At 33.1% G+C, this 22,797-nt stretch overlaps 1 protein-coding gene across 5 annotated transcripts; it reads right to left on the bottom strand.

Annotated features, from left to right (window-relative positions):
* Nucleotides 1–13,470: 13,470 nt before the first annotated feature.
* LOC113761268 (cysteine synthase-like) lies at nt 13,471–21,803 on the bottom strand. 5 transcript variants are annotated; one of them, XM_027304171.1, is made up of 12 exons: nt 21,596–21,803; nt 20,489–20,574; nt 20,037–20,092; nt 19,830–19,939; nt 19,622–19,679; nt 19,041–19,304; nt 18,834–18,971; nt 18,692–18,743; nt 17,325–17,404; nt 15,296–15,355; nt 15,110–15,190; nt 13,471–13,945 (listed from the first exon to the last, which is right to left on the bottom strand). In XM_027304171.1, exons 3-12 carry the CDS (start codon nt 20,073–20,075, stop codon nt 13,856–13,858), a joined length of 972 nt encoding a protein of 323 aa, XP_027159972.1. In that variant the 5' UTR covers nt 20,076–20,092; nt 20,489–20,574; nt 21,596–21,803; the 3' UTR covers nt 13,471–13,855. The 5 variants fall into 5 exon arrangements, with proteins under 5 accessions (XP_027159972.1, XP_027159975.1, XP_027159974.1 ...); XM_027304174.1 differs by lacking the exon at nt 21,596–21,803 and adding an exon at nt 21,330–21,385; XM_027304173.1 differs by lacking the exon at nt 21,596–21,803 and adding an exon at nt 20,884–20,950.
* Between the last annotated feature and the right edge of the window lie 994 nt (nt 21,804–22,797).

Here is a 22,797-nt window from a genome sequence, read left to right as displayed (position 1 = left end):
GAATGCGTTAATAACTCATCTTTAGACATGTAAATTACATCGATCTATTGAATCTACACTTGCTCAGGATGCTAATGAGGATGATAAGGCGAAAGATAACTTAGCTTTGTCACAAATTCATCAGGCAATTGACATATCAATTTTTGAAAAAATTGTTACAGCTAATACGGCAAACGAGGTTTGAAATATATTGGAGAAAACATACAAAGGAATTGAAAGGGTCTTGCAAAATAATTTGTTGATATTGAAGAGAAAATTTGAAATTGTTACGATGGAGAAGTCGGAATATATTGAATCTTATTTTTTCTTATTTTTCTCATTTGTGAGCTATTAAAAACAAGATGAAACTCAATCAGTATGGCTTTCCTGACAGAACATTTGTGAAGAAAATTCTCAATACCACACCCATAAAATTTGATCATGTGATAGCTATTATCCAACAAACAAAAAATTTGAAGCATTTGAGTATTGAAGATTTGCATGGATTATTAATTCTACATGAACAAAGAATTATTGGAAAGTTGGAAGATACTCCGGAAAAAGATACAGTAGAGAAGGCACTGCAGACGCAATTAAATTTGAGAAGCAACAGCGATGTCAAGGAACAAGGTGAATCAAGTCAGAGAAACCCAAGCTACAATAATAGAGGTGACTACAATAACAAAGGTAGTCGTGGTAACAATAATAGAGACAAAGGAGGTACATCAAATCCTGGATGTGATAGAGGTAATAATTTTAATTTTAGAGGTGGTCCTGATAGAGGCAGAAATGGTAATTTTGGTAGAGAAAATAACTTTAATCAAAATAATTTCAGAATAATTTTGAGCAGAGAATTTAATGTTATATTTGTGAAAAATTGGGTCATAGACAATTTGAATGTAGATTTGAAAAAAAATGTAGAAAGGAATTTTCAGCCTAATATTGCTAACAATCAAGTGCAGGATGATAATAAAAAATTTGAGACTTTATTATTAGCCTGTAATGCTATTGATGTGGTTAATAAAAATAAGTAGTGTTTGGATACGGGTTGCAGTAATCATATGTCTGACAAAAAAGAATTATTTATTGAATTTGATGAATCTATCCGAGGTGAAATTAAATTTGAAAATAACACTGTTTTATCAATATTTGGCAAGAAAAAAAATGTCCATTAACCTGATGATAGATGTGGATTTACTGATTTTATTTCTGATGTTTTTTATGTTCTTGGGCTGCATCATAATTTGTTGAGTATGAGACAGTTGTTTGAGAAAAAATATAATATTCGTATCTCTAATTATATTTGTACCATTTTTTATAAAAAATGTTGGAATGATTGCTAGTGTGTCAATGACTTCAAATCACCTATTTACATTGAATTTGAGTATTGCCAATTTTTTCTATTTGAGTATGATGATAGATGACAGTACTTGGTTATGGTATATGCGATTTGATCATTTGAATTTTGATAATTTCATTTTTTTGGCCAGTAAAAGAATGGTTGGTGGGCTGCCTAGTATTAGAAATATTGGTAGAATGTGTGATATGTGTATTTTGAAAAAGCAACACAGGGATGCTTATGTTTTTCAAACTGATAAATCATGGAGGATCGGAATGCCATTAGAAATTATTTATTCAAATTTATGCACTATGAAAGTTCCTTCTAATGGTGGTTACAGGTACCTTTATTGATAATTTTAGTAGAAAAGCCTTGGTGAATTTTTTGAAGCAAAAATTCGATACTCGTGACACTTTTAAAATTTTTGTTGAGAGACAAAATGGCTGTCAGATTAAAATTTTGAGAACGGATAGGGGTCAGAAATGTTTGATTTGTGATTATTTTCTTAAGAAAAATGAAATATAGCATCAGTTGACAACTAGGCACACTCCACAATTAAATGGAGTGATAGAGAGGAAGAATAGGACAGTTATGGATATGGTAAGCTGTATGTTAAAATTAAAAAATATGCCAAAATCTTTTTAGACAGAGACAATTTTCTGTGCAATTTATTTGTTGAGCAGGTGTCCCATTAGAAGTGTTCCTGAAAAAACTTTTGAAAAAATTTGGAGTGGTAGAAGACCGTTTATTGGGCATCTCAAAGTTTTTAGGTGCATTGCCTATTCCCATATTCCTGTTCAATTAAGAAAAAAACTTGATGATAAGGGAGAGAAGTGTATATTTATTGGTTATAGTGAAGTTTTTCAAATTTAGAGGTTGTATAATCTTGTGACAGAGAAAGTGATAATGAGTAGAGATATGACCTTTGATGAAAGAGATGTTTGGGACTGGTTTATTGAAAATCCTAAAATAGAAGAGGTGACTCTAAATTATCAGCAAAATGAGGATAATTATTATATTCAACCATCATCAGTTACTCAGGATCCACAGACTGGGTTAACTGGATATCCACAGCGTCAGCGACAAATGCCAACTCGTCTTCAGGATTATATTATTATGGTAGATGATGTTTTTCTGACGAAAATATTATTAATTTTGCTTTTGGTTGTAGATTGTGACCCTATTGTGTATGAGGAGCAACCAGTGATGATCGTTGGGTGAAAGCAATGGAGGAAGAAATTCGTGCAATAGAGAAGAATAGCACCTAAGAGCATACTTCTCTTCCAACTAATGAAAAATTTCATTGGAGTGAAGTAGGTATACAAGACAAAATTTAAATTCAGTGAAAAAGTTGATAGATACAAGGTGAAATTAGTGGTAAAAGGATACAAGCAGAAACTTGGGATTGACTATTTTGAAGTATTTGCACCCGTTGCCAGGTTTGACACAGTCTATATGATAATTTTTTGAACTATCCAAAATAACTAGAGAATTTATCAAATGGATATCAAGTCAACTTTTCTAAATGTTGTTCTTAATAAAGAAGCATATGTAGAGCTGTTTGCAGTATATATCAGAAGAGGTCAAAAAAATAAAGTGTATAGATTAAAGAGAACTTTTATATGGATTAAAACGAGCCCGAGAGCATGGTATACCTGAATTGATTTTAATTTTCTGGCTCATGATTTTCAGATGTGTCTATATGAGCACGACTACTTTAAAAGTTTGATAGTGAATTTGAAATATTTGATGCCTACGAGACCAGATATCAATTTTGCTATTGGTTTGATTAGCAAGTTCATGAAAAATTTACGTCAGTCACATTTGCAGGCGGTTAAAAGGATTTTGAGTTATTTATGTCATTTCATATTTGATGTAGGCAGTTAAAATTTACGTCAGTCAAATGTACTCGCAATGATGACATTTTTATTTAAGAAATGATTCAATTGAGTTATTTGCCTACACAGATAGTGATTGGATAGGTGATACAGTTGAAAAGATGGGTACATTAGGTTATGCATTTTTCATTGGTTCAGAAGTATTTTCTTGGAGCTCTAAGAAGTAGCAGGTGATTGCATTGTCTACTGCAAAAAGCGGAGTATATTACAACGGTTAATAGTGCTACTCAAGTTTTGTGGTTGCATCGCATATTTGGTGTTTTACAACACAAGCAGATTGATCTTACGAAAATTTATTGTGATAGTAAGTCAACGATTGAATTATCCAAGAATCCAGTTCTCCATGGGCGTAGCAAACATATTGATATTAAAATTTACTTCATACGTGAGTTGGTTCAAGGGAGGGAGATTGAAATAGATTATTGCAGAACTGAAAAGCAAGTGGTTGACATTTTCACTAAGGCATTGAAGACGGAAACTTTTGTCAAGTTAAAAAAGATGTTGGATATGTCTAAATTAGAGGAACTTGGTTTTAAAAAAAAGCTATGTAGGAAATTTTAAACCAATCTAGTGCAATTGGTTACTAGTATTAGGAATTTTGTTTGGTTAATATGATGGGGCCAAGTAGAGTTCAATTCCCAGTTGTACTAGTACTAGTAGTAGTCACGGCATGATATATGTCTGCGCGCGTAAGAGCTGAGAGCCGCAAGACATAAGTTGAAGTAGTACAAGTCAGTGTCCTCTCTGTTTGTGTTTTGACTTTTTGTAAGTAGTAATTTCCGTTGTACATAAGTTGTGTATGGTCAGAGTCTCGCTTGAATAAAAGAATTCCTTTGCCTCTTTGACCATTTACCTTGAATATTTTTCTATGGGTTTGTGATTGATTATCAATTTGGTCCATCAAAACTATTTTATGGGCTTGGAGTTTCCAAAATTTTAGATACCTCCTACTTGTTTATTTTCAATTCTTCCAATTTTTTTTTGTTTGCGGAAGTGGTGTGTCTTGAACTCGAGACTTTTTACTTATATTCCTTCCCAATAGCAATCAATTCATTCCTCCCCTCACAATTCTTCCAAATAAATACAAATAGCATAGTTTTTTTTTTGGTGAGTTGGACCGGATCTAAAAGTATGAAATACACGACCCAATTTTACGGGGTAGGGAGGTGGGGGACAAATATGGTTGAGTTAGGTACAATTAGGTACAGTTATTGTACTTTTTTTTTACCTATAATTTGTGAATGTAACAACAGTACATCACATTATGTAAAAAGTATAACAATTAGACAACTGCATCAAAATTCCAATGTACCTGCCCCTAGTCCATTCCAGTGATATTATTATTTTCTTTTAAATCTTGATGGATGGAATTGAGAGGAACTGAAGCTCTACCTCCATTGATTTTTTCCGTTCAAATTATAAAAATGTTAATGTACTCATTCTATTTCCATGGATCGGGAATTCGATCTTTTTAAATTGTACTTTAGTGATCGCCTTTCTAAAGAAGGACACCAAATGAAATATATGAAAAAGTCAATTATAAGAAAATTGGACTTTAACTGATTTAAATCAAATTACAAATCCTTTTTTTTTTTTTTTTGAAAACGAGGTATCAGGCCTACATAAAGGGAAAGAGAAGTTCTTAAATGGAATCTTTTTCGTTGCTCATTTTACCATGGAAGGTAAACTTATAGCAGCTTAACTTGCAGCTCTGAATGAAGCAGAATGATAGAAGGCCTTTATTGTTTGATATCAAGTCGTGGTAGCTACAATCCGTTCTTTGCATTCCATAGGGAAGCTATTATGTTTAGAGCATTGAACAAAGTTTATAATGATAAATTCAATATATAAGTCTAAAATATGAATACACTAAAAAAATATTGAATTCTATCCCCAAAAAATAAACAAATATTGATTGATGGCACCATCATTATTGTGTATGTTGACTAAGCCTCTTCCAAAGAAGATAAAATCGATGTCCTTGGGAATGGGATCAAACCCCTTGGTACAATAGGCTAATGCCACTAGCAATAAGAAAACTACCTTTTATCCAACAATCAAACTTTTTTGAAGTGTGTTTTTTTTTTTTTGAATATTTTGAAGTGTATAGTTTAAAAACTTTAAAATTTTTTTGGAATTACTGTAACTAAAGTTTTTAAAAAACTTGTAGTAAACAAACTTGTCCGCCAAACAAGGCCCTTAAAGATTTAAAAGATAACAAAAAAATTCTAATAAGCAGATGTAAGTATTGAAAGTTTTGAGTAAAACATTGCTAGTGAATAGTTGTAAATCAAGAGAATGAGTTTGCACTCTGAATGAAATTCACAAATTATTCTTTAGTGCTCATTTGCAAAAATTTAGGTGTATGATTATGAATTTAGGATGGAATGAATAGTTGGTAATAGTGGCAAACTAGTAATGTCAAAATCTTAATGTAATATATAATGGGTAATGTTATTTACATTCCTCATATATTATTTGCACTCCCACTATCCTATTTTATTTTGATGAGACCCCACTACGCCTCCCTAATTTCATCTCTTTGCCAATGAGTTAACTTTATTAGATTTTCTTTTACATTCTAAAACCAATTAATCATTCCATTACACATTAAAATAATTAATTTAAAATTGTCACTAATATGTATTTTTTTTCTACAAAACTTCACGATCAATCTAACAATGTAAAATGAGCAAACTCCAAACTTCAAGCCGAAAATAAATAAATAAATCCCAAGCATCAAAGATAACCAAAATTGAGTATAACTACAATGTCTCATATAGGGATGGCAACGGGGCGGGGTTGGGGCGGGGGACCCCTCCCCCATCCCCCGCCCCGCTGCCTACAAACTCCCCCCGCCCCCGCCCCGTCCCCCGCCTCCCACTCCCCCCGCCCGGCCCCGCTTCCCCCGCGGGGGCACCCGCGGGGTTAATAAAATTTTATTAGAGTTAAATTTTAATAAATAATCAAGTACTAAAATATCAACACATCATCAAGTTATTATTCATTTTAATTTTACAATAAAACTCATAAAAACAATCAAACAAAAGTTATTTGAATACAATCCAACATGATGAAATAAATACAACTAAAATAGTTAAGTTTTCACTTTTGGTACAAATACAATCACTAATTCATTATTGTGTTTGTGCTTTTTTTTTGAGAAAAAAGTGTTATTCTATTAAGTGTAATTAGAAATTTAGTATAAATGTATTAGTAAATTTAGTATAACTAATTAATAAATTCTATTAGTAGACATGTCTAATTATTCGTATAATTGATAATATCAATTATATTACATACACTAATATACATTATATAATACATCTAACTAATAATATCATTATCATAAGTTTATAACTAATTAAATTACATATTATATATATATATATTTTTTTTTTTTTTTTTGCGGGTGGCGGGGCGGGGGATGGGGCGGGGGTATACTCCCCTGCCCCCCGCCCCGTTTCTAAACGGGGGAAAAAAATTCCCCCCCGCCCCCGCCCCCGCCCCACCCCCCGCCCCGAGAGCCCCCCGCGGGGCGGGTGCCCGCATTGCCATCCCTAGTCTCATATATAGGACACTAATATTTCAAAAAATCTACTAAGAATAGCTCATATAGCCACCATAGAGGGAGTGAAACTTTCCTTAAAAGTGTCATACTTTCCTTTTTTGGCTGTCCCAAAATATTTGTCATATTTGACATTTCTAACTACTTTATACTTTGAAATTTCCGTTATGCCCTTCATTAATGATGTATAAAGACAAATGTAATGAAATTGCTTTCTACTTTTTACTTTGACCGACACATAATTAAGGGCAAAAGTGAAACAAAAGGAAAAACTCTTTGGTGGAATGTATTATACATAAAAAATATGTATCCTCAAACAAACTAAATATATGGGATGGAGGGAGTAGTATGTTTCAACAAAATTATAACAGCATCTAGTATCCAGATAATGCAATAGAACCTCAATTGTAATAAAAAATTTACAAAATTGAAATTGAAATAAGAATATAAAAAATAAATTAAAAATAGTTATATAGATTTAGAAAAAGAGAAGTAAAAGTTAATTTTTCTTTTTTTACCTTTTGGACGCATATAACAATTGTATCTAACTTCCTTGCATGTGAACACAAGATAGGATATGAAAAGAAATTAGGACAGGAATAATATGGCCTCATCAAGATGAAACTGAAGTAATGGGAGTGTAAATAATATTTTCCTATATAATTTGATTTGGTGATATTTCTTATTTAATAGGTTAAGCTATAGAGCCATTTTGATTTAGTTAGAACAAGCGATTTATTTACGCTAGAGAAAAATTTTACGTCAAAAGATATTTCTCTTCATGCGTGATAATATTGAGATTTGCTTTAATTCTCACTGCACAAATTAAGTTAGGGATAGCTACTATTAGTGTTGCACCCCATTTTTTTAAAATAGGAATAAAAATAAAAATGAAAAATATTGTTATTGGGGTTTTTCAAAAATATAAAAAGAAAATAAGTTTGTTGTTATTGGGGTTTTTCAAAAATATAAAAAGAAAAGTACAAAGAGCCTACAATATGACTTGACAAAAACGACGGAATTGAACCCACTAGAATCTTAAAAAAGAATTTTTGAAAATTTTGGAATCACCACTTGTTAGAATTTAGATATATTGAGTCACCTAAAAAATTTTTATTTTCGAAATACAAATTAAAACCCTTTAGTTATATAACTCCAGGTCTTTTAAAATTACAGAAATGAATTAGGAAGCTACATTTATGAATGGGAAAGGTCAAGCTTTTACTCTCAAGCACCCACCACCCTCAATAAAACAGATTGCGAGTTTAATTTAATTCTCTTAATTTTAAGGTTAAAATGAGTTAATCTATTGCTAAACACATAACATGTAAGTAATTAACACAAATTATCTAAACAAATAAGAATTATACATAACACATAAAGAGTGAAAAAAATAAAATGACTATTTCCAAGGCTTTCCGTTGGAAAAGCCATGAAACAACATGCTCGAGGCCCACTCGATCTCACACGACAAAATAAAAAGTAACTAGGAAAATAAAAAAGAAAAACATTACAAAATTGGAATGCTCCTATGTCCAATATGAGTCACATCACTTCTAAACAAAGAAAATAAAATTAATTACAACTTGACAAATGAAAAAGCTAATTGAACTAATCTCCTAGGACCTAATAGAAGGTATAAAAGCAAGGTTTTTGGGGTCAAATTACAAAGTCTTAAAACTTTGGGGAATAAATTACAAAATAAAAATTGAAGGACTAAAATTGCGATTTCTGGAATTGGGTCGTCTTCTCCAATCGATGAGAACTGCAGACGGCTGCTGCTTCTTTCACATAATAAAACTCGAATTCATACAAACAGAAGAAGTACAAAAAAAAAAAAAGAAAACCCGCGCGTCAAAATCTCTCAAAAGTTTCCCTTCTGCCCGGAAAATTAACGATTATCTTACGGCAAGCATTGTACTTGCTGGAATTTCACCTTCCTCAAACGCACAAACGTAGATCATTTGTCCTTTTTGTTCAAATTTTGTTTGGGCATTTTTTCAAACAGGTGATATGCATCTGAAAGTTGAAGGAAATTCCTCCTCCTTTTTTGTTAGATAAGGGCCCAGAATTTTTTTTTTATCTCAACAATTTTCAGTCCAACCAACATTAAAAGCATACACAATCACGAAATCACATATAAAGCTATAGGCAACTAAGAAAGAACAATATCAGAAAAATGAGCAATAAGAGCTTCAAAAATCTGAAGCCGAAACTCGAAAATTAAGGAAGAAAAAGAGAGCTTACAGTGCTAATCTCGGTGAACTTCAATGGTGGTGGGCTCCAGCGGCGGCAGAGGAAACGGTACCGGAGGCTAACTCCCCTGCTCCTCGGCACCTTAGCTGTTTCTTACTGTCCTCTTTTTTCCCTCCTTTTTCTTCTCTGTTTTTGCACCCTTTTCTTTTTCCCTGCTTTTTCTTCGTTTTCATAGGGCTTGGAATCCTAGAACTAAGGCATTGGAAAGATTTTGAAGAAAATTTTAGGAGCTCATGAAGAAAAGCAATAATGATTTGGAGATGATCATCGAGAGGCGGTGGGTTCTCGTTCTTGATTCTTGAATGCTTAGTTTAAAAGCAGAGACTAAAGTTCCCAGGGATCCAGCCACAATCCTCTTAAAAGCTCAATGCTCCTAAAAGCTTAAGCATTGCGGCTGGATCCCTGCCCAGGCTACTTGTGGTATCAGAGCCAGGCCTTCGGTGGGGGTGAAAAGTGAAAAAAAAAATAAATAGTATTTCGTTTGTACCATGAATACATTTCTCAACTCACTTTTTATATTATTACATATCTTTTTATTTCACATATATCATATCATGAAAAGTATTATCATAATTATTTCGAATGATATTCTATCCCAACACACTCGAAGCTTCCTAGTTCTCTCAAAGCTACGTGTATTAATGTGTGTAAGGGTCTAGTGTGTTCTTGCATTAGTGTGGAAGACTACAATCTAATCCCACTGATTGGTGGTGAAGGATAAATAAGTGAGAGTGAGGTGCATTAGTGTGCAAGGGTCAAGTATAGACTATGATCTAATCTGTGGATTGGGAAGGTTTTGAAATCATGCTAGCTTTGATTAAGTACTCAAAAATGAGTGATTATGGTAGAATATGATCAATCATTGAGTGATTAGGATAAAGAAGTGGGGTGGATTCTTCTGTCCATATAAGCTAATCCGCTGATTGGGAAGTGAGGTGATAAAGTGAGTTAGGTGGTAAAGAATAAGTAAGTGGGGTGGGTTCTTGTCTATAATGGTCTAGTAGAGTTTGATATAATCCGTTGATTGTGAAGGTTTTGGAATTATGCAAGTTTTGATCAAGTACGCAACCTTGAGTGATTAGGGCGGAATATAGATTTATCATTGAGTGATTAGGGTGGACTATGGATCTATAGCGAAGTAGGTGCTAGGAAATTTCCTAAAAACTCACTATTATTATTCTATTCTCTTTTCATTTTTTTTCTCAAAATTGGAAAATTGAAACTTGGTGCCCAAAATATAAAATAAAAAGGTGAATTTTTTGTAATTTAAGATTATTCATTTACCCTCCCTTTCTAACAAAATTAAAATGACAAAACATCGATGTCTATAGCTAGATTGTAAGAGAAATGTTATTTAACTGGAGTTTCTAATTGGAAGTTATACCAAAGAATTGGAATTAGAAATTGTACTAAGGAACAAGTTGTTTGGATAGTGAATTATTTGTCAAAATTTATTTACTTGCATCATCAATACTTTTTCCAACCACCTTATTATCTCACATATAACACATCATAAAAGTGCTACACTATTTTTTTCAAAAATTATCCTAAATAATCTACTATCCAAATATATTTAAGGATTACAAAGGTATATCAAAAAACAAAAGTGCACACCTTTTTCATGTCTGATTTGTCCATTCTTTGTCTAGCACTATGATCTTAATGTTAAAGAGATATGCTTGTTCTAGTTATCTTATTAGGAAAGGGTTGGATTGGATGGTAAGATGGGACAGATTGTAAACAAAAGGTTTTGGATTCCCAAATGCCCAAGACCTCTTTAAAAAATTTAAAAAAAATGGTGCTTTATTGGGCGAAGGTTGGGTTGGGTAATAAGGTAGAAAGGGTTATAAGCAAATGTTGGTTCAAACCCTCTCACTTACACAAATAAAAAAGTTTAAAAAAAAGACGTCTTATTACTTTCAATTGGAACGTAGTTATTCTCCTATAAAAACAAGTTGTTCGACAAGGAAAACTAAATCTTTGTTGCTTCAATTAGGGAAATTTAAACAAGTTGTTCTCTTTAGGTTCTCCACTCAACTAAATCTTTGTTGCTTCAATTAGATAGAGGAATTTAGTAGTATTTTTCCTCACATAGCACTTCTTCGCCAAGTTAAATAGGTCTCTCAATTTGTTTAACAAAAATTTATTATTTTCATTTTTATACAAAAATGAATGTTATAAGTGGATGGTGCTTAAGGGAGACATAGGGCTATCAATAGAGTTGAACCACCACGAGATCGATCCATTATATTTGAAAGAAAATGAGCCGAAGTTATTGTAATTTTGGATCAGGTAGAGTTTGGGTGTAAATTTAAAACTCAATTAAAATGTGGACCGAACTTGGGCCTCCATAGACCCAGTCCAATTAAAGTTCAACCCATTATTATATGCATATATAATATTTATAATTTGATACATATTAATATATATACATGCACCCTAATATATATAACTATAAATGTATTATTTTTAAATATGTAATGTATAATTAGACGATTAGTAATTAGCAAAAAAAGAATTAGGTCCGTTAAACATGTAATGAATAATTGACAGTTGATCATGTTTTGTTATTATTTTTCATGTATTTTAAAAGAATTAGATACAATTGTTGTTGAAAATTTTTTGGTTTATATACTTTTAATGAACTTTTTTAATGGTTTATGTGTAGTTTTAATATAGATTTAAAATTAGTTTTACTGCTTAATGTTCATAGTAATTATGTTATGGAAATTAAGGAGTGATAAGTGAATTTGGGTTGAACTCGAATTAGGCTAAAAACTCGAATGTATTGTGAGTTAAGTACGAGTTTCGCATATATTAGCTCGAAACTCATAATCCAAAATTCGAATATCTTACTAACTAGATGAACCGAGTTTGAATTTGTTAAATTCCAACTCAGATGGCCCAATTGCAACTCTAAGGGAGCTTGGAGTACAGACAAGATGGGTTAAAGCACTCCTGCCCTACTGCAATTTTTGCTTTTATGGATATAAAGGTTGTTTTTCAGTGAAAACCTTTATAAAAAAGGTCACACTTTAGCTAAAAAGTGATAAGAAAGTGCAAATTTTTGCACATTTATCTCTAGTTGTATATCTAGTAAACGTATTCTATGTAAATTATAGATATTTTACACGTGAAGTAGTACATATTTCATATTTGATGCTTTTAACAATATATAGATAAATAATGTTCTTCATCTTCTTTATTTTTTTATACTCTCAAGCACTACTTTTCAAAAAAATTTCTCTAAATCATTTAGAAATTACGGAATTCCCCATTAAAGTTTTTTCCTTTTTTTATACATCAAAATCAATCGGATTGGCCCCAATCCAATTCTAACCTCTAAAGAGAACCCCATAGGCAGGTTAGAGAAAACCTTAATTGCCCAAGTAAACTTTGAGGTTTAACCAAAATCACTGACATCCCTTGTTGCCTAAAATGAGGGGAAAAAATGAAAAGATGTATAAGTACAGGGATGTATAAATGTGTGTGTACAAAATAACTTAGTGTTAATTAGGTGTGCTAACAGATACCATTGGGCTCAAGATAGACAAAATCCTAACAAGTTACAATATAATTAAACTTCTAAGTTGGATTATGATTTTGCAAATGTACTTTTCAATTTAAACTTCTGTTTTGCAAAAAATGATAAGATGAGTCAAAACACTTGATAGAGCAAAAATAAAGTTTAATCAAAACACACTTGTTCAAATCCAAGGCTAAAGAAGATTCATCTTGTGATCAAAGGTGATGAAGATTGTATGTGAAAGTAATAAATCTTAATTATCTTCTATTGTAAATACATAGGTCGTATGCTATTGATGTATTGAGAAGATACACCTCCATTAGTAATCCTTCTCCGTTTTTTGGTCAAATGCAGTTTATCTCACTAAGGTTGATATGTAAGCACAGTTTCTTTTCCGTAGATTTCTTGAAGTTACAAGCTGATGAAGCCATTTTGGTTATTGTACTACAAAGTAATGTGTCTTTCTTTGCGGTCTTTGGGTTAATTTGATGCAATTACAAAAACAGTGGATTGGTTGTATCAGAGCCTAAAAATAAGGCCAAGCCTTGCCGCAATACTACACTGCTCACTTTTTAAGTTTTTTTTGAGCTAGAAAGCCATAGATTTTGGTGTACATAAAAAATATAAGGCAGCATTTCACAGTGATATATTATTTTCAAACTAATGACATTGCCATTGCTGTCCAATAAGTCAGCATAACAAAAAATGACTGTCATTTGGCAACCAGACTGAAATTGTGGCTCTCTTCATTGCTTAATAAAATTACAAAAAATAATCACAAAGCTTTGGGTGCACCTTCATGTAACTCTTTATATTGAATATCCCAAATTGAATAATTGAACATTTCTGGGCAAACCTGAAAATTACACCGCGCGATCCTAGTCATGTCAAAACGAGCAGTAAATGAACGAGAAAGTGTCGATCTCCAGTCGGCTCAAACTTTATAACCAAGTAATATTACTGTTTTCAAGAATCAGGATGCTTGCAAGTCATTTAACATGTTCAACAAAAGTGGTGTTGAACAGGGCTTCAGGGAAAACTTCAGAATACAACACAAAAGTATGATGACAAAGGACAAACTAGGTGGAAGAGAATTCTGCAACAAGAGGAAATGTATCTATATCATGTATAGAGAGGGCCACTTTCCACTAATCAAAGAAGTACTCAACAGCTACAGTTGTGGCTGAGCTTCAAAAAAGATAAATAAAAAGATGTATCACAATGCCACCTTAAACCACTCAAAAGTCCTCTGAACTGTTTCTGAAAATGCAGGTGCGAGTGTGGAGCACCTACTCGAAATTCAGGTTTGCTGCTTCTATCCGCAATGAGTCAAACAGTACTGTAGAGATATAACGCTCCCCAGCACTGGCAAAGATTACCTAAAAAGAAAGAACAAACAGATGGCATTAAAAGGGGAACTGATGGAAGTCAGATTCATCTGTATAGACCAAGAAAACGCCTACTATTATGATAAGCTGCCTAGACTAATCTAAAATGTCAAGGACCGCAACCTGAGTAATGCCTGAAATAGATTGTATCTGCCGTTTACAAGAAAATATAAAACTTTCAATGTGGGATACACTTTAGTAAACTTAAAGTGGATTATAATTTCCAGCATAAGGTGAAAGCCTTTAAGGGGCAACAGAATACAAGCCAAAGGGAAAACTTGTTGGTCTTTTTATTTGGAATTTTTTTCTCAATTCCTGATCATCGCTTTGATAGCTAACGCTCACTTCAGTCTGACTTAAAGCATCTTGTGTTCGTTGTCATACCTGGATGTGAAACAGAAATAAAAGGACTGATATATTTGCAACTCTTTTATGGATATAGCTTGGAGCATTTGAAGGTATCAGAGAGAATTGGGTCTAATAGGGGGTTTGGGGTTGACAGATGACATTGGAAATCCATACATGCTCAAGTTTATCCCCAAAGCCAAAACATCATATATCTGTTTAGGCCTTGGCTGTAATTCTGCTGTTCTTCACTTGCCTTTTTATATTTGACATATCCTGTCTGCTTTAGCAATAGGAAGCACAGAAAAATAAAATCTTGAAAGCAAGAGAAATAAGTAGATGGGCGCAACCCTCTAATAACAAAGACATAACCTGAACCTGAACCGATAGGTGATATCACATTTCAAAAAACACGTCAATGAAATAAGAGATCTGTAGCTTGTCCACAATTTTCAGCCTATCGCCCCAAAAAAATAATAAATGATAAAAATAAGGAAAAACATCCATAATATTGTTGCAGATTTACCTAAAGTGAAAATTCCAGCTTGAATCACAATTAAGTATCTTAGGCATGAGCAGTCGTTAGGAAAATGAGATGAAGTATCCTTAGTATAATGGATTGGTCATGAGACCCAAAACAGGAGAACAAGGAAAACTATAAACTTAATTTTTGTGACATAAGGGTGTTCAAGTAGTCAATAGAATGACCAGGGTAATAATTGATATGCTGACTTGGAAAGCTTTTCAAGAAGTTGAGCAGTTAAAAATTAACTGCAACATCAGCGTCAGCTAAGAAAAAGTTCAACTTACTACTATGAGTTTTCCAGCATATTCAGGCCTTCTTCCTAACTTTATTGCAGCAGCTGCAGCAGCACCTGAAGAAATGCCCACCTACAAACCCCAGAGTCAACGTGATATATATTGAAGCAAAAACATGTCAGTAGTGGTTGGCCAGAGAAGAAAGGGTTATAGATGCCTTCGAAACTTTCAACTTACCAGCAAACCTTCCTTGAGTGCAAGAAGTTTTGTTGTTTCAATAGCTTCATCACTTGATATCTAAAAGGGGCCAAGAGAAAAGAAGAAGCAAAATATGACATCAAATAGAAAATTAGGTTGCAGGAAATCATTAAATGGAAATTGGAATGAAAATGTTTATGTGCCTCTAAAATATCCCAGCATATGCACCCAGAAAACATATTTCCTAGACTACATTTTACTTTGACACACCAATGCATTTTTAAGCTTTTGAAAACAAAGACGGTCTTTCAACAGATAATGACTCAAGTAAATACTTTTCAAGAAAAATATCAACAAGATAGATTTAGAACCAATGTACTGAAATAATCAAAAGAGATGATACCATTCCTCGAAGCAAAACTTCTACAATGAAAAAGAGAAGGTTTGCTAGAACTTGAGGAAAAATATTTAGAGGGCCAAAAGTGCTCTGTACTAGTCCAATATAAGATGTCTACTTTTTTGTTGGTTCTAGACTTTTTGTCCTGTTATAGCATGTGCTACCAAGTGAGAATAAATGCTGTTGGAGAACATCAACTGTTATATAACCTGATTATACATGATAAAAATAAGCAAGACTTGATGAACTGATGTATGATCCTTCAAGGTCCCAATATATGTAAATAGTAAAAGAAAAACCAGAAAAGCAAACAGAATTTGAGCATATGTTCTCATTCTATGGCACCAAAAGTTTAAAGCAAAAGCTGACAAGGAATCTTGTCAGAAGGGCCGAATGTCTAGGTAAATGTTGAACTCAAAAGGAACTAACTATATAATCTAACTTTTTCAATGCACAAAAGATAGCAGATATTGGGGGATTTCCACACTCATTCTGGATGAACCAGGAACTTGATCAAAGGTATGACTCCTCAAAGCCATTCTGGATACCACAGTCATTCAACCAGTTTCATGAGTCCAAAATAAATACTTAAAAATGCATTTGATGGACTCCAAAACAAGGTAAACTGTAAGGAGAATCATTTGAGCAGATTAACTAAACAGAATAGTACATACTTGAGGCCAATGCGTTATAGACATGCCTCAAAAGCTTTCTTTAAGCACAATCTTCAGATATTTTATTCTTGTTTTCCATATATAGCACTAGAACATCTAAATTTTACTACATTAGTGCATAAAATATCAAGAATCAATTTGAAAAAACTCTAATTTCTGCTAAACAACCATTTAATGAGCCTAAAAGATCAAAAAATAGTGAACAAGGAGAATTTGTACGAAAAGACTTATAATGACTTCTAAAGCATTTTCTACACTCTACTCTCATTAAAATATGGAAAAAGAAAAGAATGTGGATTAACCATCTCTTGGCACTTTATCTTCCATTAAAAATATGGTTCTATTTATGACGATTTAGTGCAATTTTGATTCAAATAAAAAAAAAAAATTTGTCCACACCATTATCTACAACACACCAGATGCCGAGTATTCTATTTAATTTTCATAATACAGAATTAATTTCTTAACATAGCAGAGTCCACCATTAAATCCAGGTTGAACATCCAAGAAATTATGAAGAGAATAGAGTGCCCATAAATATATAAATACAATGACCTGTGCAAGATATTAACATACAAAGTTTCTTCTGGTGTCTCATTGTTATTATGTATCAAGGAAATAATCCTAGGTTAGATGTATTAGTAGACACAGCAGCTTAATCAATCAATGAGGAATCCTAGATCTTTATACACTTAACAGCGATGCTACTTGTTCAATCTAGTAGACAATGTCAACATGATGGTCAGAACCAAGGATATACATTAGAATAAAAAAGCAAGATCTGGATAAGGAAGTCTTCTCTTTATTATCCATCTTCATTAGACTGTTTTATGCACAGTTCTTTTTCTTCCTAAAGTGCAAGTATAATGTGCTTTTGTGACAAAAATACAAATGGATGAAAGGATATAGTAAATAAAATTTCATACATGATTCTATTTCACTTTCATGCATAATTTCTTTCACGAACATGAGATACAAAAAGATACAAATTACTTACTTGAATAACTTCATCAAGTATATTGATGTCTAAAACTGGAGGGATGAAGCCAGCACCAATTCCTTGAATTTTATGAGGACCTTTCAGATCAATACAAAAAATTTGTAACTGGAACACTTATTGTGTAAAGGTAAACATCACAACAAAAGGATTGTGATTACAGGATAAAGCAATTCATCAAAACAGAACACTTATATTGTGTGATTACAACACAACAAAAGGAAGCACTTGAAGAAGTGATGACTGAAATGTATACAGATTCAACAGGCACATATCATAGGAAGAAGAGATAGTGAAACAAAAAGCTTTTCACTATGTGCTTGAGTAGCCTTTATTAGTACTCTAGACATCCATTAATGATTTTATGCATATTAAACCGACTCTTTATCGAGGATCAAGTAACAGGACGTTAAGAATAAAAAACTGTTCCAAGTTAGATCCAAGATCAATCAGGTGTGTAAGAAAAAGATGCAGCACAAAGTTAAGGTTGCCTCCCTTTATCTATTCTGTGTTCTGGGTGATATGATCATTACCAGTCAAAAATTTAGTTAAATATGAGAGACATACACTCATATGCTTGAACAGCTCGAGGCCATAGCCATCAAATCAATATAAGCTTTTAACCAGACCTACTTGAAAATAAAGCCAGAGTAGCAGAAAAATCAAAATGTTTCTGAATCCTACTTCCAGAACAACAAAAATGACAGTAGAAAACAATTCAAAACTAGATGAATATGAAATATGGTATCATTAAAGGTTTTTCTCAGTGCTGAGCAAATTTGAATGAAAAACGTACACATTCAATCATGAAATTAACTTGTTACTATTAAGTGGCTCAAGAACTAAGATTAAATTTCTCATTTTACATGACTCAAAAAATATGAAAACTGCAGCCTATTTTTTTCCAATTCTCCTAAGGAAAATTCAATTTAAGGGAACTATCGATTTCCATATATAGTCTGCAATTATACTTGTAATTGAGTTTAAGAGATGAGAACCTCATAAGGGCTTGTGAGTTTTCAAATCCAAGTCATGGACTCTAAAACACATTCAAGACACTAATTTGAGATAAAACTAATATTTGTGAAGCAGCCTTAGGATAATCAAAAAGTTATGAACTAGATGCAAAATGAGACATTTCACAATTAACAAATTGTATAACAAGATTATATTTAATTATAGGTAAAAAGAGTGAAAAATGTGATCTAGTAGAGAGGATTTGATCGACAAGGACATGTTATCACCAAGTCATTTATTCAAGTGTATTATGCACCTAACCTAACAGTAAAACAAGCCTAAGAACAAACAATCTTGAACATAATAAAGACCATAAAAGATGAGAAAAGCTAGATCTAGATTATAATCACCTGGTTTTTCTCCACTCAGTATTGCACTTTCAGCAGGTTCAATTCCATATACCTGTCAACAATAGTTTACTCAAGACAATGACGACAATGACTAATTAAATAGACAAAAGAGGCATCAGAATAATAAGAAGAAGAATCTGACTTTGATGTCCGCATTTTTCTCCTTAAGAAACTTTCCGGCACCAGTAACTGTACCCCCAGTTCCAATCCCTGCAACCAGGGCGTCAACTTTCCCTTCAGTGTTTTTCCATATCTCTGGTCCAGTGGTTTCGTAGTGTATCTACACATTGAGAAATGCTAAGTGGCATATTGCGATCATCTGTATGCACTTTATCTGGATGTAATGTACCTTCGGATTAGCAGGGTTCTCAAATTGCTTGAGAAAAAAACAATTTGGTGTTGCCTCCAGTATTTCCTCGGCTTTCTTGAGAACTCCATCAATACCTTTTGCTGCATCGGTGATGTATAACTCAGCTCCAAAAGCAAGGAGGATAATCCTTCTTTCGAGACTATACGTGTGTGGCATAACTGTGATAAGTTTGTAGCCCCTAGTTGCCGCAATGGATGCAAGACCAATGCCAGTATTACCGCCGGTCACCTCGAGAAGGACCGTCTTCAGCCACCAAATGTCCATATCCAAAACTAAGAGTACATCGTTAGTACAAAATTTTAGTGAAGTTGGACGACCAAAAATGGGGCCCATAACCTTTGTAGTTTTTCTTGAAAAGAGGACCAATTTTTTGTCATCAGTAACACAATACAAACAAAAAGCTTCCGCAGTAATTGTTTCATCATTTAAAGATCCATCATACAAAGTATATAATTTTGGTGGAAAAGTATAAAGATGGATACAAGTGCAAATTTATACTCATGGTCTTCAAGAAGTAAAACGTGAACTTAAAAGAAGAGAGTAGGAAAAACTTAACTAACCTTGCCAGGGGTAATTAGACCCTTCTCTTCTGCATCTTTTATCATACTGTATGCGATCCTACATTTAGGTAAGGAGAGATACAACACATTCACTTGGTCTATTGACATCTATACTCAGCATGCAGGAAACAAGACGTGGAACCACCGGGACAATACAGTGAGAAAAATTTTTCTGAAGAAGAACCAGTTATAAGTGGAACATTTTTACCTGTCTTTTACACTTGAGCAGGGATTCATAGTCTCCAATTTGGCAGCAATACGTGCAGCACAACCATCCACAACATTCTTGAGATATACCATTGGGGTATTCCCTATGAGCTGTAAACAGTAAATATAGCAAACAACAATCATGCTTTCTTATCTGCCTTCAGAAAATAACCAATCAATAACAAAGGTTTACAAGAAAAATAATTACTTCAGTGATGTCATTCGCAATTCCACACTTCTCTTCCATTGATAAGTCAGGAGTCACTGCACAAAGATAAGAAAATATTGCACAAAGATAAGAAAAATAAAGTAATTACAAAGAAGAGAGTAAAATTAGCTTTCAGAGATGCAAAAATATGTATTACATATTGCAAAACTAGATGCAAAAGTATGTAAATATTGCAAAACTAGAAAGAAAAACATCTAAAAAAAATATTCCCAGAAAAATGACGATGATGCCACCAAAAAGTTAAGTTCAGTGCAGATGTGTGCAGCTACACATGCAAATTAGATGCGACTCATTTAACTAAGAAGGTAAATAAAAAGTCCCAAGTCATTGATAAGTTTCAATATAAGCCACAGATGTAAAACATGCAACTTTAATGCAAAATAATTTGTTAGACCATTCCGTTTGTGAGAAAAGCCAAGAATAACACATACCAAATTACAAGGGAGATTTCCAGGAGACCCTTTGCCTTTTTCACAGGACTGACAATCTATATCAGCTTCAATAATCTGTAAATGTTCTGTCATAAAGAAAACAAAAAAAACTTCAGGAAATCAATCAAGCATATATTGAGAACAGTGACTATGGATGTCAACAAGAACATACCAAATCAATCAAAGCAAAGCTCAGCCTAAAGCTTCTTTAATGGCTTCCGCTTAATGAAAGTTATCCCTCTTGCTAAACCCAACTAGTCCAAAATAGAATTACAAACCCACTTCTTCATAGCTGCCTCTCCAACACCCACAGTGTCCAGTTTTCAGAGCCCAAAATATTAAGGCCAAACCAAGGAGCAGCATTTATCTTACAAAATAGTCCTCCTAAGGCTTACCTCTCGAATGTGATTTGCAGAATTGGGAGTGAAAATCAAAACCAAACAGAATTAAAGGGAAACCTACCTGTGTAGTAGAAAATGCAAGAATTGTAAAGAAATAAGCTAGTTGAGAATATTTTCTCAAAGAAAAATTTGCCTACCCCCTCCCAACTCTCCTAAGCCCAAAATAATGAAATCAAGAAAGTCAGCAAAGTTTGAATATAATGAAGATTTAATACCTAAAGTAATACATTTTTCTTTAAAATTACACAAGGGAAACTTTACCGCATTTCACAACATTCCAACCAGACTTTAATTTAAAAAACAAAAGCTCAAGTACTTTTAAATTGAACGAACAGAACACCTAAATCCAATTCACAATCCGCAAGGTAGAAAATTGCAAGGAAATGGCACTACATTGAGAACACAGTATAAGAGAAAAGTGTTCATCCTTTGGTTCTTACTAGTTAAAATCAAGTTTGTAGATGAACCAATATAACAGCTCATTGCAAGCTTGGGATTCTATAGATAACAGCAACATATCATTACTAACTTCTCCAGATACAAAATAAATAAGCAAAACTGAATGAAAGATAAACTTGCCTCAGGTTTTGAATCTGTATCTGCTATTAACGTCAATAATCCAAGAGCCCCCTTTATGCGGAAAAACCCAATAGAGCAGAATATTTTCCCAATGCCATAAACAAAATCTTGAAATTTATAGCAATACCTGCTCTAAAGTCTCCAGTCTCCACATGCCGTTGGTCTCTTATGAGTCCTTGAGATGATGAATTTGACTTTTCTAATGCATGCTTACAAATATAATATACATTTGCTAGTGGATATTGTGCCTTTGACCAAGAAAGAAGACCAAAAAAAATAACCATAAGAAAGTATGAAGACAAAAAGAAGATGAAGAAGATTGTATCCACAAAAGGGCGAAGATGGGCAGCCATTTACTTTTATTTATTGCTGTTTTTTGATGTTTTTTAGATGGATTGTTGTCTTTGTGGTTTATTAATGCAGTTCAATACTTGGGAATTGAATGGACATTTGGTCTCTCATATGAAGTTAGTTGAAGTTCGCGTTGAAAAGACTTCTGATTTTGTTTTTTTCAATCCTTTTTCCGTTCCACTAGTTTTTGAGAAAACTTTTAGGAAATTATTAAACCAAGCTAGTACAATTGGTTTCTAGTATTAGGAATTTTGTTTGGTTAATACGGTGAGGCCAAGTAGAGTTCAATTTCAAGTTGTACTAGTACTAGTAGTAGTTAGGTCATGACTTATGTGCATTTTGTACACAGCGTAACTTTGTTTGCACATAATGTAACTTACTCTCAACAACGTGTAACTTTAGAACAAAATTTTGTGAGTCCCACATATGTTGTTAAAATCGAGATACAAGATGAAATCTGGACCGTACAATTTTTTTGACCAAATCTTGGCCATGAACTGCCACAACCGTTCCTGCCCCTCTTCCGATCATGATATATATGTGTGTGTGTAATGGCCGAGAGTCGCATCTCTATTTGTGTTTTGACCTTTTGTAAGTAGTAATTTCCTTCGTACTTTTCATTGTGTGTAGTCAGAGTTTCGTTTGATTAATAGAAAAATCCCTTTGCCTCTTTGATCGCTTAACTTGAATATTTTTCTATGGGTTTGTGATTGATTATCAATTTGGATCCATCAGAGTGGTACCAAATCTATAGTAGATTAAAGTATAGTTATTAAACTCGGCCCAGAGAGGAGACCGGTGAAGGAGGTGGGTCAACGGGTCACTGGTTCAACCGGTGGGTGAGTGGTTGAACCAGTGGGTCACTAAATATATTTAAATATTATATCTTATAAATTTTGATATAGGATATATGATATAAATTGTAATAAATAATGTCATAACAAATATTCATTTAATTTAATTTGCTATAGAATATTT

This window comes from Coffea eugenioides, chromosome 2 (genome assembly GCF_003713205.1).
Source record: "Coffea eugenioides isolate CCC68of chromosome 2, Ceug_1.0, whole genome shotgun sequence".
Taxonomy (NCBI): Eukaryota; Viridiplantae; Streptophyta; class Magnoliopsida; order Gentianales; family Rubiaceae; genus Coffea; species Coffea eugenioides.
The sequence above is the reverse complement of the archived record's forward strand: the minus strand, read 5'-3'. Positions and strand labels throughout refer to the sequence as shown.

Coding starts and splice junctions, on each gene's coding strand:
- LOC113761268 (XM_027304171.1), bottom strand. CDS start 20,075: ATGGAAGAGAAGTGTGGAATTGCGAATGACATCACTGAA. Junction 19,940..20,036: donor TTGCGAATGACATCACTGAA/GTAATTATTTTT, acceptor TACTGTTTACAG/CTCATAGGGAATACCCCAAT. Junction 18,744..18,833: donor AGAAAAATGCGGACATCAAA/GTCAGATTCTTC, acceptor TATTGTTGACAG/GTATATGGAATTGAACCTGC.